Source organism: Sylvia atricapilla, chromosome 1 (assembly GCF_009819655.1).
Source record: "Sylvia atricapilla isolate bSylAtr1 chromosome 1, bSylAtr1.pri, whole genome shotgun sequence".
Taxonomy (NCBI): domain Eukaryota; kingdom Metazoa; phylum Chordata; class Aves; order Passeriformes; family Sylviidae; genus Sylvia; species Sylvia atricapilla.
In genome coordinates, this window is record NC_089140.1 from 119,198,012 (window position 1) to 119,209,981 (window position 11,970).

Below are 11,970 nucleotides of genomic sequence, written 5' to 3' on the forward strand. Positions count from 1 at the left end.
TTCATTGTAGGTTTTGTATCCTCTTCCTATATAAAACTAGTAAAATAAAAGAAGGGAAATTGCCTTTATTCTTCTTAGCCTTATGGTCTCAATTGGGAATTTCTACTAGATGTAAATACTGTGGTTATATTGCCAATCCTATAGAAGATACTATGATAAGATTTTGCAAATAACTCTGCTTCCTTACTCTTAGGTGATGTTAATGGAATTAATCAGAACAATGTTGACATGTATTTGATCAGAGTAAGTCAGTTGAAAAGAATGTGACTACTGGGTGCCAGGAGCATGTTTTACCCCAAGGAGCTTTATTTATTTATTTGTTTACTTGTTTCTTTGTTGGGAATTTTTACATATCTCTCAATGCCTTATGTATGCTTCCTTGATTGTAATGTGTTTCAGAGTAACATAACAAGACTAAATAGAACAATATTGCTAATAAATGCAATTCAAAGTTCTTAAGCTTTAGTAAAGTTCATGATGCAGCATGGGTGGTTTAATCTTTTTATAGCATAAATCTTAAATAATTTGGCAAGTACTTAACGTATCAGCTGTTAAGAATGTTGTGGGGTTTTTTAATGCTCAAGACTTATAATAACCTGAGATTTTGTGGACAAGTTTCTGCCTCCTGGCACACATAATATTACTAAGTTCTAACAGGTGTGTTTTATTATCAGCTCTGTTCAGGGCTGAATTGAATTATAGCAAAAAATGCTACCTAGAGAAATAGTTTTATTATCTCTATAAAGATAATAAATCAGAGTTCCAAATCCTTTGGCAGAGATACTTTTATGCATGTTCCTAATCCTTTGGTGTTTTGTATAAATTGGCAAAGGAATGTTGAACCCTGCTTATCTCTTTAGGCTGGATTCCATTAAAGTGACACAATTCTGCAATACTTGTCAATAGCTGTTGAGATGAAAATACTACTGACTCCCTTGTTTGCCATATCATTTTCTGAATATGTGAAATTTTGCAATAATTTCACTTATTCAGATAGTTTAAAGTGGTATTCAGGAATCCTTGTTAGTCTGTTGTTAAGAGCAGGAAACTTCATCTTATTTGAATATAGCCTTGATTAACAAAATTTTTGCTCCTATTAACTGGAGTATAGAGCATTACTTGTGATGGGGCCTCTCTTTTTGGTCAGGTGCTCTCATTCTGTTCCACTGCCTGGCTCAGGTCTTTGCTCTGTTTTTGGAAAATTAAAAAATGTGTGGATCAGTGTGAGAGGCAGTCATCCCTACTGCAAGAATCCTCTCCTGTGAACCAGAACATGTTCAGTGTTGTTGTCAGCAACCTTCTCAAGCAAAGCACATTGGAAATGACAATTCATGAGCCTGGAGCTCCTGCCTGAGTTTACTGCTGGGCCATGGCAGCAGTCTTTGTGGAATTTTTAGCACATTACTGACAGAATTAATAATTTACTCCCAGCGAGTTAGATCTTGATTAAGCAGCCTTCAGTCTCCCAAAACTGATTTAAACAAGCCTGGATTCTGTATTTGAATCAGATAGCCTAAGAATAAAATTTATGTTGTAATACAATTTAACTTTAAATATGTAGATTCACATTTCAGCTGATGTAACCCAAAAGCAGGGTTATTACCCCTCTTTTTTTTTCAAGAACTTATAAAAATCTGGCCGGTAATTTTATGATATCTGGCCAATGTTAAAGCTTTCTTTTAGAGACTAAGCTTGCATGTTTCAACTGCTTTTCAAAATAAAACTGTGCATTCCAGTCTCATCTCTCCACATGAATATTGCAAAGGAATGTGTCAGAGTATTTTATGTGTCTGTGTGTATACCTGTTCACGTACATATATGTGTGTCTGCATGGAAAAATATTTTTATACACATTTATACACACACACATATATACATTATATTAAAAGTAGGCAATTTTAAAACAATTTCAAAAGCATATATTCAGCTGCCTATGAATTTTTAACCATGTAAAACATTTGTATTTTGGTGTTTTAATGATTATCTTGGAGACAAAAGTTTCCATAACATTTTTCCTTCCTGAGCCTTTTCCTTACGCAACAAAACCATAGGTTCTAAATCAGGTTTCGAGTTCTTTTCTTATTAGACTAGAAACAGTGAAAATTTTGATAAATCAAAGCCTCACCTAAGCAAATTGCATTTGAAGTGTCTGCAGTCCAAAAACTGCAGGGTCAGATGTAATATCTGCAGTTTTGTCCTGTCACTGCATTTCCAAGATGAGTTTGTATGTGTCTTACATATCTGTGTTTATATGAGAGAGAGAGCTAAATAGACCCCTTCATTTTGGTGGGTTTGGGTTTGATTTTTTGGTTTTGTTGGTTTGGTTTTTGTTATGTTTTTTGTTTGGTTTTGTTTGTTTGCTTTTGGGCTTTGTTTATTTATTTTGTTTGTTTGGGTGGGGTTTTGTTTGTTTGTTTTGTTTTACTGAATGGATTAAAAAATTCTAAGGAGCCTGCACATTCTCTACATTCTGGTTTTGTTTCACAGCAAGTTGGTTTTTTGTTTTTAAAGGCTTTTTTCTCTCTAGTTAATTGAGGCTAGTGCTTGCTGCAGTCTTCATTTGTACAGAACAATTGTCTGTCATTTTATCTAAAATAGATCTGTTTGTGGCAGGATGAATTCTTACAACAGCTTCAACTTGCTCATCAACCTTGGATATTGCCGAGTGACACGGAAAGTGAAGGAGTGGAAGCTGACCAAGACAGATGTAAGTATATGTGTAAGGACCAGCTAATATGTCAAAACCCTTCAACTTTACTTCTGTTTTCCATATCTTCAAATACTGTGGAGATGCCACACCTGCTCACAGGAGCTTTTCTCACAAGTACCAATTACTTACTTGTCTGAGGGCTGAACCTTGTAGGATTGATTTGCAGAAGTTTTCCTGTAGTCACTGAACAATGACAAAATGATCACGGAACACTGTTTACTTAAGCTAAGTGGAACAATTTATCCTGATGTGTTAAAGTAGCTGTTCCGGGAAATAACATGAACTTGAAATAGATAATCTGTTTAATAAATCTGTATTCACCAGAAAAAAAATGAAGCAAACTAAAAAACTCCAGGTTCAAAAAGTAAAGCCTCTCTCCTTAGATTTGTCGCTCCATTATCTCTATTTTGCTTACATTCTTTTTAAGTCGTCTGTGTTAATAAAAAAAGTTCTTAATCATACAAGTAATCCTTAATATCCTATACTCTTGGAAGTATTTGTCCAGTCGTGGAAGTGGAGGTCAGCAGGATCAGAGCCTAAATGGCAGAACAAAAGTAACAGGCTATAAACTGCAGTATTTTCAAATTCTAGCAAATTCTTCCTGCCTACAAAGTACCTGCAAATGATCTTACTGTTTCACATTTTCTCTTTTAATTCATGGTATTTTTGTGATCTGCAAGGGTGAATATGCAAACTGCTTCCTAACGTATTTTAGGTGATGTACTTGAAAAGAACAGATGATTTAATCAGCATGTTTAGGAAACTCAATACTGATTTAAACATCAAGAGTTAACATATGAAAAAAACATTTTCTTTGCAGAAGGGAACAGTTCTATAAGGGACTGAGGATTCATAAGAAACATGCCAGATAAACAGAATTTTTTAAAAATTATGCCTCCCTAAAAAATTTTTTTTTACTCATACATCAGTTTCACAAACTCATACATAGCCCAGAGTTTGACTGAAATTTAAATTTACACAGTGAGATTCTGAAGAGCATGTGCCAGGTCTTTTTTAACACTACTAAAATCTTACAATGAGATTCTGTGCATCCAGCTGATTTTAGTCCAAGGCCTAAGTAAGTCCAATTTGACTTGCACCAGACCATTTCAGTTATCTTTGAGCTGAAGCTCACCTTAGGTGGCTTAAGAGAAACTCTGAGATCTGTCTTTTATATGCATGCAATTTTCCCTCAGTATTTTCTGTAATAAATTTACAGTCCCACAAACATTGGTAGGACTGGCTGTGCCCGCACAGACTGGTGCTAATTATGTGGCCAGGGAGACTGATGCTCCAGGACATATCAGATACACAGTATGTTTTTTTGTAGCTGATGTACTTGAATTGCATGGGTGTGAGGACTTGTGAGCACCCAAAATCCTGCACTATAATATTCCAAGAATCCTGGTAGGTCATTGTCACTGCCCAAAAAACAAAGTGGTAAGTTAAAAATTAAAAGCGTGTTGTTAAGGTCAATATCCAAAATGCCTCTTGAACAGTGACAGACTTGAGGTATTGACCATCTCCCTCAGAAGCCTGTTCAGTCTTTCACCCTCTCAGTAAAGGAATGCTTCCTGAAGTCTAGTCTCAATCTCCCCTGGCACAGCTTTGAGCCATTGTCATGTGTTCTGTCACTGAGAGGAGATCAGTGCCTCTCTCTCCACATGCCCTCCTCCAGAAGCTGTCAATCCTCAGCTTTATTTTCTCCAAGCTAGACAAGCCCAAAGTCCTTAGCTTCTCCTCGTAGGCCATTCCTTCCAGCTCTCTCACCAGCTTTGTTGCCCTTACCTGGACCTATTTCAAGGACCTTCACATCCTTAAATTGTGGTGCTCAGAAGTGCACACAGTGCTCCAGGTGAGGCTGCACCAGTGCTGAGCACAGTGGGATCATCACCTTCCTTGAGCAGCTGGTGATTCTGTATTATTGCTGATACACCCCAGGGTGGGGTTGGTCCTGTTGGCTTCCAGGACATGCTGCTGATTCTTGCTGTGCCTGCTGCCAACCAGCACCCCCAGATCCTTTCTGCAGGGAGGATCTCCAGCCACTCTTCTCCCAAGTTTATGCTTGTGCCTGATTCTCCCAGCTGCAGAATCTGGTATTTTGACTTGTTAAACTTCATGCCGTTAATCACTGTCCAGTGCTCCAGTCTGTGTGGATCCCTCTGCAAAGCCTCTTGTCCCTCCAAAGAGTCAGCAGCAACTCCTGATTTGGGATCATCAGCAAATGTTCTAATGATGGATTCAACTCCTGCCTGCAGGTTGTTGGTAAATGTCTTGAGCAGAACTGGCCCTAGAACTGACCCCTGGGGAACACCACTGGTGACCAGTTGCCCCCTTTGAGCTCTGCCCTCCAGCCAGTTCTTCACCCAGCAGAGCCTGCAGCCACTCCTCCCACAGCTGGACAAGTTGTCCTGGAGGATCTGTGAGGGACAGTATCAAAAGCATTACTAAAATACAGAAAAAACACATCCATCACCTTTTCTTCATCCACTGGGTGGGTGACCTTCCCATAGAAAGATAATGAGTTAGTTGAACAGGACTTTCTTTCCCTTTGTGAACCCATGTTGACTGCAGTGTGGTCAGCTGGTGCACCCTCTATAATACATCACTGTTTCTACTACTGTAACTAAAGGGATGGAATAAAAATGTTTTATCAAAGTAATACTTCCTGTAACTGAAATCTAATAGTGAAAAATTTTATTCAAAGTAACTAATGGTGGTAACATCCCTGTCTGGGTTTTTGTGCTAGTAACATTGTCGAGTGCAGAAGTGCCACTGCTGACAAAGAGAAGCTGCCAATTCCTGGTTCAAAGTGGAGTCAGCAGGGGGCTTTGGCACACTTGCTGATGCCACTGCTTGTAGGTAGAGCAACTGGCAAGATTACAAAGTAATAAATCTGTATGGATATTTTTTGTGTGATTTAGTGTTGAGAAGGCCCAGGAGTTCATAATTTGTGAGTTTGAGCAGAAGAGCTGCTAAATTAATCTTTACAATAGCAACACCTGTTCTTGGACTCAGCTTTTAACAAATGACATGTGGATAATATTTACCACATTCTTTGAGATAATAGCAGCCAGGTGTAAAGCTAGTTTTTGGTAGCGGGAAAACAATGCAAAAAGAGAAACTCTGTGAGTCACCTTGAGCTCTTTTAAAGTAATATCTTCTGGTTAGAGTTTTACAAGAAAAAGAATGAAAAGGGGGAAGAATTTTAAATGTATTCAGATGTAATAGTTTAGAGAGGCTATTTTCAAAGCAAGTGATAGCTGAACAGAACTGGGTCACTTTGGAATCTCAACATCTCTCAACAAACATCATTTGCAAAACAGATACAACAGTGCATATCTTGTCGTATGGAAATGAGATCTTGGTTCTCAGTTCTTGTAAATCAGACTCTACATTTTAAATTCTCCAGGCTCTCTGACAGCGTTTTAAAAATTCGCCCTTAGCAGCAAGTTTCAATGATAACTGGAAGTCAATAATTTTTAAACCTTCATACTAATTATGACAACGTTTTAAGTCAAATAGCAGCTCATACAAAAGCATTTAAATTATTCTAGCTTTAAAGATTTGTTATGTTCAAGAAGGAAAGAAAAGTATTTTTAAGAAGCTCTGTTGATTATTTTACCATACCCTTTCTTTCTCTTCTTTGTGGACTTAATTAAGTTTGTGGCCATAGGTCAGAGAAAGAGATAGTGTATAATTATTTACTCTTGTAATGTACATTTTGTTATTAAAAATAGGAATTAACACATGCATTTTAAGAGCTATTATAATTTAGAAATGAAATTTCTTCTGCTTGCAAAATGTGTTTTCCTTTGAAACTCTACACAATGAAAATTGTCAAGGCAGTATGATCCAAAATCAAGGACCTGTGGTGTTCTTTTAGAGTCACTAAAAATGTCTCTAGACAGAGCCTCATGTCTGTTCTTCTGTCTTTCTGGACACAGTTCCCCATTATTATCTACAGTAGTTTGCTTGTGTGCTGATTCTCTGCAAAGAGTTTTGAGAGAATGCATAGAGATAATTCTTGGAAAAAGGAGGTATCTGGAGAAAATACTTACCACTTGCATAGTCCTTCAGTTTGATGAAAGTTCTTTGAGCTGCCAAGAATACATTTTCTTCTTTATGGGGTACTGATGCACAGAAACAGAAGAACTGCATCTACTGCCACCAGAACATTTTTTAGCCAGCAAAAATGAGAAGAAATTCATCCTTTTTACAAGAAGAAATTCATCCTTTCAGGGAACTGACAAGAGAATTTTCCCTTGAGAGTTAGTCCTACAAAGGTTGAAGATTGGAAATTTCTTAAGTATCACTAGGTTCCAAGAACCTTGTGAAAACAAGGACAGGCTTGTGGTGCAATTTGAACTACCATCTGTGGTCTTGGCAAGGATTTGCTGCCCAAAAGCCTGAGTCTGCTTTCTTGGGTGGCGAATTCAAGAAGTAACCCACACAGCAGATTTCCCCAGGTCACACAGCCTTGGATGTAAAGGATCCCTACCTTCAATCAGTCCACCCAATGTACATGATACGTGAATGAAGTAGGCTCTTGAAAAGCTTGCTGCTTGGTTAATCCATGTAGCATGTATCCACAGAACATTAAGGGCTGGAAGGCACCTTAAGGCTCATCTGTGTGAAAACATTCCTTTGTGTTAATCCGCTTAAAGCATGCCAGTTTCTGTCAGTGGCACATGAAATTGTGTGTCTATTGTCACTTCATTCCAACTTGCCGAAAGGAGGGCTAGATGCTCATTTCTAGCTCAGTTGATCCGGGGAAAGTCTTGAAGTCTCTGACCTGTGAGAGGAAATTTAAATGTTTTGCCACTCTTCATCTACAAACTCTTTGCTAAGGTTGACAGTGAAAGGTCTGCTGCTGATAAATCAAATGGTTGTTGGTAAGAAGTGGGATTTCTACTCCATTCATACTTGCACTGATCTGGAAACTCTGCAGTCAAAGACACTCTACTGATGACTTCAACAGGTGTTGAAGAAAACCTGTATTTTCCCATTTGCACACAACTGCCTAGGAAAAACCCCAGGAGAATGAAAGATGGGGGTTTTTTGAAGACTTGAGAAATTCAGACTGTGTTCTAGTAAAATTCCAGTCCATACAGTATTTGTCCATAGGTAAAGTTCCTTACACTGAGTAAATTCACATGCCAAAACAGTCAGTTTATCCTAATTATGCAAATAAATGTTCCTAAGATTTGGAAAATTGCTTGGAGCGAGTTAACAATGAGGGGGAGTCTACTGCTGGAATACTGTTTTTGCTGTGAAAGTTTGCTTTTGCTAGAGCCAGGTGCTACTCAATATGAGTAAGAGTGACAGAAATGGGGTTAGAGCAGCAACTGTTGATTGCAAACTTTATGACATTTACACAAACACATTCCATTTCTTTCATTCAAATTCAGCTGTTTGTATCTCTGCTCTGCTCTGATGGAGCATAGCTGTTTGGAAACATCTGTTTCAGTGGGTGTGTGTTTAGGGCAAGGCTAGATGTGGTTTTCCTCAAGAGTAAGGTGCTTATGAGGCATCACTCAAAGGTTAGTCAATTATATGTCTGGTTAGTAAGAACATAATTGTTGTATCCGGCAGTTTTTCTCAGTGGATAATAAATTCACTATAAATATACACTTTTTTTGTCTCACAAGTGAACTTTTGGGAGACTTTTATCCCAATTCATGAAACTTATTGGTGCCTTTCTTTCATTTAATATTTCAAGAGTGGGAAATACAAACTGCAGTAAAAAAGTCATATCTCCCCGTTCCACGTAAACATCCACAAAAGAGTGTCATAAAGCTTTTGTCTGCTTGGGATTTGAGTTATTTTCTAAATTTCTCCAGTATGCACTTAAGTATATTAAAGATAATAGATTGTCTCTCATTCTGCCTGTCATTTGCTTGGCTATATATTTAGCTTGAGACAGTTCTATGTCCACTTCAGAAATAGGATACCTTCAGAAAGGATTGTGCTCCTGTAAACAGAATTTCTCCAGGCCTATTGGTTGGTCATGGCTGGATGTCTTGTGATACTCATAGCTTAAGCTGCATCACTTCATATAACTGCTTTTTGAGTCTGAAGGTTTTCTATCATGGAAACCTGCCCACTTGGATTTAATTATTTATTGATGGTGAAACAAAAGCAGATTGACAATATTTCTGACAGAAGTCAGATGACTGTTGGACAGTGTGTGGTGAGCTCAAATACAGTTAGGGAAAGTTGGAGTTAGACTCAAGTTTCCTATTTTTTGAATGGATGTGCTTAAATCCAAAGCTGCTGTTATCTTCTTATATTATTAAGGCTTTAAGGCATGTTGCTTTATTTATACTGATTAATATTTGGTTTCACTTTGGAAAAGTTCACATTGGACTAAATATTAGTATGAGAAGGGAGTTTTCCATTGCAGTGAGTAAAAAAAAAAAAAAAAATCAAAACCTGTTTTAGTGCAGAAAGCTCTTTTCAGTACAGCTTCCAAACCTACAGATATCTTTTTCTACAGCTTGCCTTATTATGCTAAACTTGGATTCCCAAAGACATTTAATGTAATAAAAAATGACACTGTAATTTAAAAAATGGCCTAGGGAATTATCAGGACACACATTAGGTAAATTAAAAGCTGGCTCAATGAGGAATCAAAAACTAGAGTTTCTAATGGGAAGATGTAGATGAATGGGCTCATTAGGGTCTGATAGGTTTGGATAATGGGTGGGAAGGACAAGTTGAAGTTATTAAATGATATGAATCCCCTGGTATAATGGCTACATTCCAGTAAAATGCACTTTATTATAACCAGATGAAGTATATTTAAACCAAATGAAATATATCTGGCACCAGAGAAACATATCTGTCTCTGCTGCAGAATAATGAGGCTTTGTCCTGGAAAGCAGTGACCTGATGGATTTAGGATGGTCACAGAAGATCATCTCGGTATGAGCTCTCAGCATAATGCTGTCACAAAGAAGGGTAGACCATTTCTTGAATGCCTTAGAAATTAAGTAGCAAAGTAATTATTCCACATCATATCAGTAAAAAAACCTGGGGGTTAGGTGTCTTGCCATTAGAACAGATTAGGATTACTCAAGGGATTTCAGAGGAAGATGAAAAATGACCCAGGGTTTGGGAAACCCTGTTAGGAATTTGCCTCAGTCACATAAAGACATTGAACCAGGAACTTAAGAGATAACTTGATATCTGTAGATAGATGTTTAAGTAAAAAAGATTCAACTCATCAAACTGTGACAAAGGAAATTAAATGCTCTGTCCTAGCAACCAGGAGCTTCAAGTGTTATAAACCAAAATTAGGGGACACAATGAACTCAAAGCCATCAACATGTGGTTAACTTAACTTCTTAACTTCTACAGTTAAGAAGACCAGTCCTTGGGTTTTCTGTGGGTAACAGCCACAAGAAGAATCTGCAAATGAAACAGGCTTACACGTATTTGCTCTTCTTTATCCCACCATAAAACAAGTTTGTTACCTAAAGATCAAACTGTGATAGAGCTGGAATATCTGCTAAATGAAGCACCTCCAAGGAAAACAGTTAAACATTAGGTATAAATTACAAAAAGCCCCCAAACATATAAAGTTAATAAAGGATAAAGACTGTTGCTAAGGTTTCCTAGGCTTTATGTCTTCTTTTTTGGTTTTTTTGGTTGGTTCATTTGTTGTTGTTGTTGCAGAGGTTTTCATGGTATGTACCTTGCTTTGTTGATTATCAATACAGAATCACTTACAAAGTCCAGGCTTATCACCTGACAGGCTGAAAATTATTCCAATTGTATTTAATTCATTACCTGGAGATAATGGGAAGAGTTTGTTCCTGACAAGTTATTTAAATCCCCCAGAAAGGGCTTGCATATTTAATTGTTCAGAAGGAGAGAAGCTGCTGTGCCTGATTTCCTTCAGTGTTTAAAAATGGCAAGGTGAAGGCTTCTCAGGTAACACACAGACCTTTATGCATTCACCTGTGTAGTGAAATATGGTTGTGGTGTTTATTTCCAGTTTATAACCTTGATTCTCTCGCTGGATCTATGTTGTAAGTCCCGTTACAGCATTACATTTCATACTAGAGAGGGCAGTTGTGTTGCAGTTGGCAACATTTGCAAAACAGTCCACTGCAATATGCATGTGTAAATATTTGTAAAGGCTAAATTTCCATTTGCTTCGGGGAAGGTTTTCAACTTGAACACAACCAGAAATTAAAACATAGCTATCTCAGTTTATCTGATTCATCACAGATGCGTATTATGTTCAATGTTTTTTCAAACATGGGTTGTTTTTTGCAATTTATTACCACTATTGACAAAGAAGTAGCAGAAAAGAACCCCTCCAAAACACTGAATAATTGGAACAAAGTGTATAACTAAGGATACTATTATTTGCTTCTGAATATTTTAGAAACAGCAAAAAAATCCTCACTGAGATTCACCAACACACCGATCCATGTTGCTTATTTAGCATAATGGAAAACTGTTACAAAATGAAAACACAGTGAAGAATTAATTTTCCCTTTTCTCCTATTTTTGTGTACATTGCATTTGAGCCCTAATTTCTGTGTTTTTCTGTTTGATTTCACAGGTTTGTGAAATCAGTGGGATTATTGAAGAACAATTTAATAAAAAAATTATGGTGATCAAAACTACACCTGAAAATTTGCATTAGTTTATACATTAAAGAAAAAAATATTTTTCTAGTATCAGCAGCACGTGAGTGGAACTGCTCTGATTTGTGGATCTGTCATGCACTGAAGGAGAGTATTTACTGTGGTACAGTGGCCTTATGAAAGAAGGGTAACTGTCACCTTTTAGTATAAATTTAATATTTTGTTTAGTTCATACCCCTTTTGTTTTGGATTGACATTTGATAAACTAAATTCTGCCTGACCAAAACAAACTTTGCCTAAAGATTGTATGTATTTTAACTTGTCTAAGGTTTTCTATTCCTTATATTTTTGTAATCTTTGCTCTTTTTTAGATTAATAAACATTAAGTATTTGCTGCATCTGCCCATGTGTATGTCCCATTCAGGTCTCACAGAGAGCTAGCTGTTCACTCATAGTCACCTGCAGAGAGAGGTCAGACAGGGGAATGAGTGAAAGAGTGAGTGTGGGTAGCAGAAAGAGGTGCTGCTCGTGCTGCATAGCTTTGTATTGAATTTATCTACTTTGATCTTTAAAACAAATAAAGACTCTGTTAAAAAGGGGAACATAATGAAGAGTGGTGCATGCATGTGAAAATAAAGCACCTAAAGGAATTTCATA

The 11,970-nt window shown here is 37.2% G+C and overlaps 1 protein-coding gene across 1 annotated transcript in view; it reads left to right on the plus strand.

Moving 5' to 3' along the window:
- Nucleotides 1–11,593, plus strand: part of C1H8orf34 (chromosome 1 C8orf34 homolog) — a 148,558-nt gene extending 136,965 nt beyond the window's left edge. The window contains exons 13-14 of the mRNA XM_066332160.1: nt 2,614–2,707; nt 11,289–11,593. Of these exons, the coding sequence (XP_066188257.1) occupies nt 2,614–2,707; nt 11,289–11,296 (102 nt within the window). The 3' untranslated portion in view covers nt 11,297–11,593. The remainder of the gene's footprint in view (nt 1–2,613; nt 2,708–11,288) is intronic.
- Nucleotides 11,594–11,970: the final 377 nt, after the last annotated feature.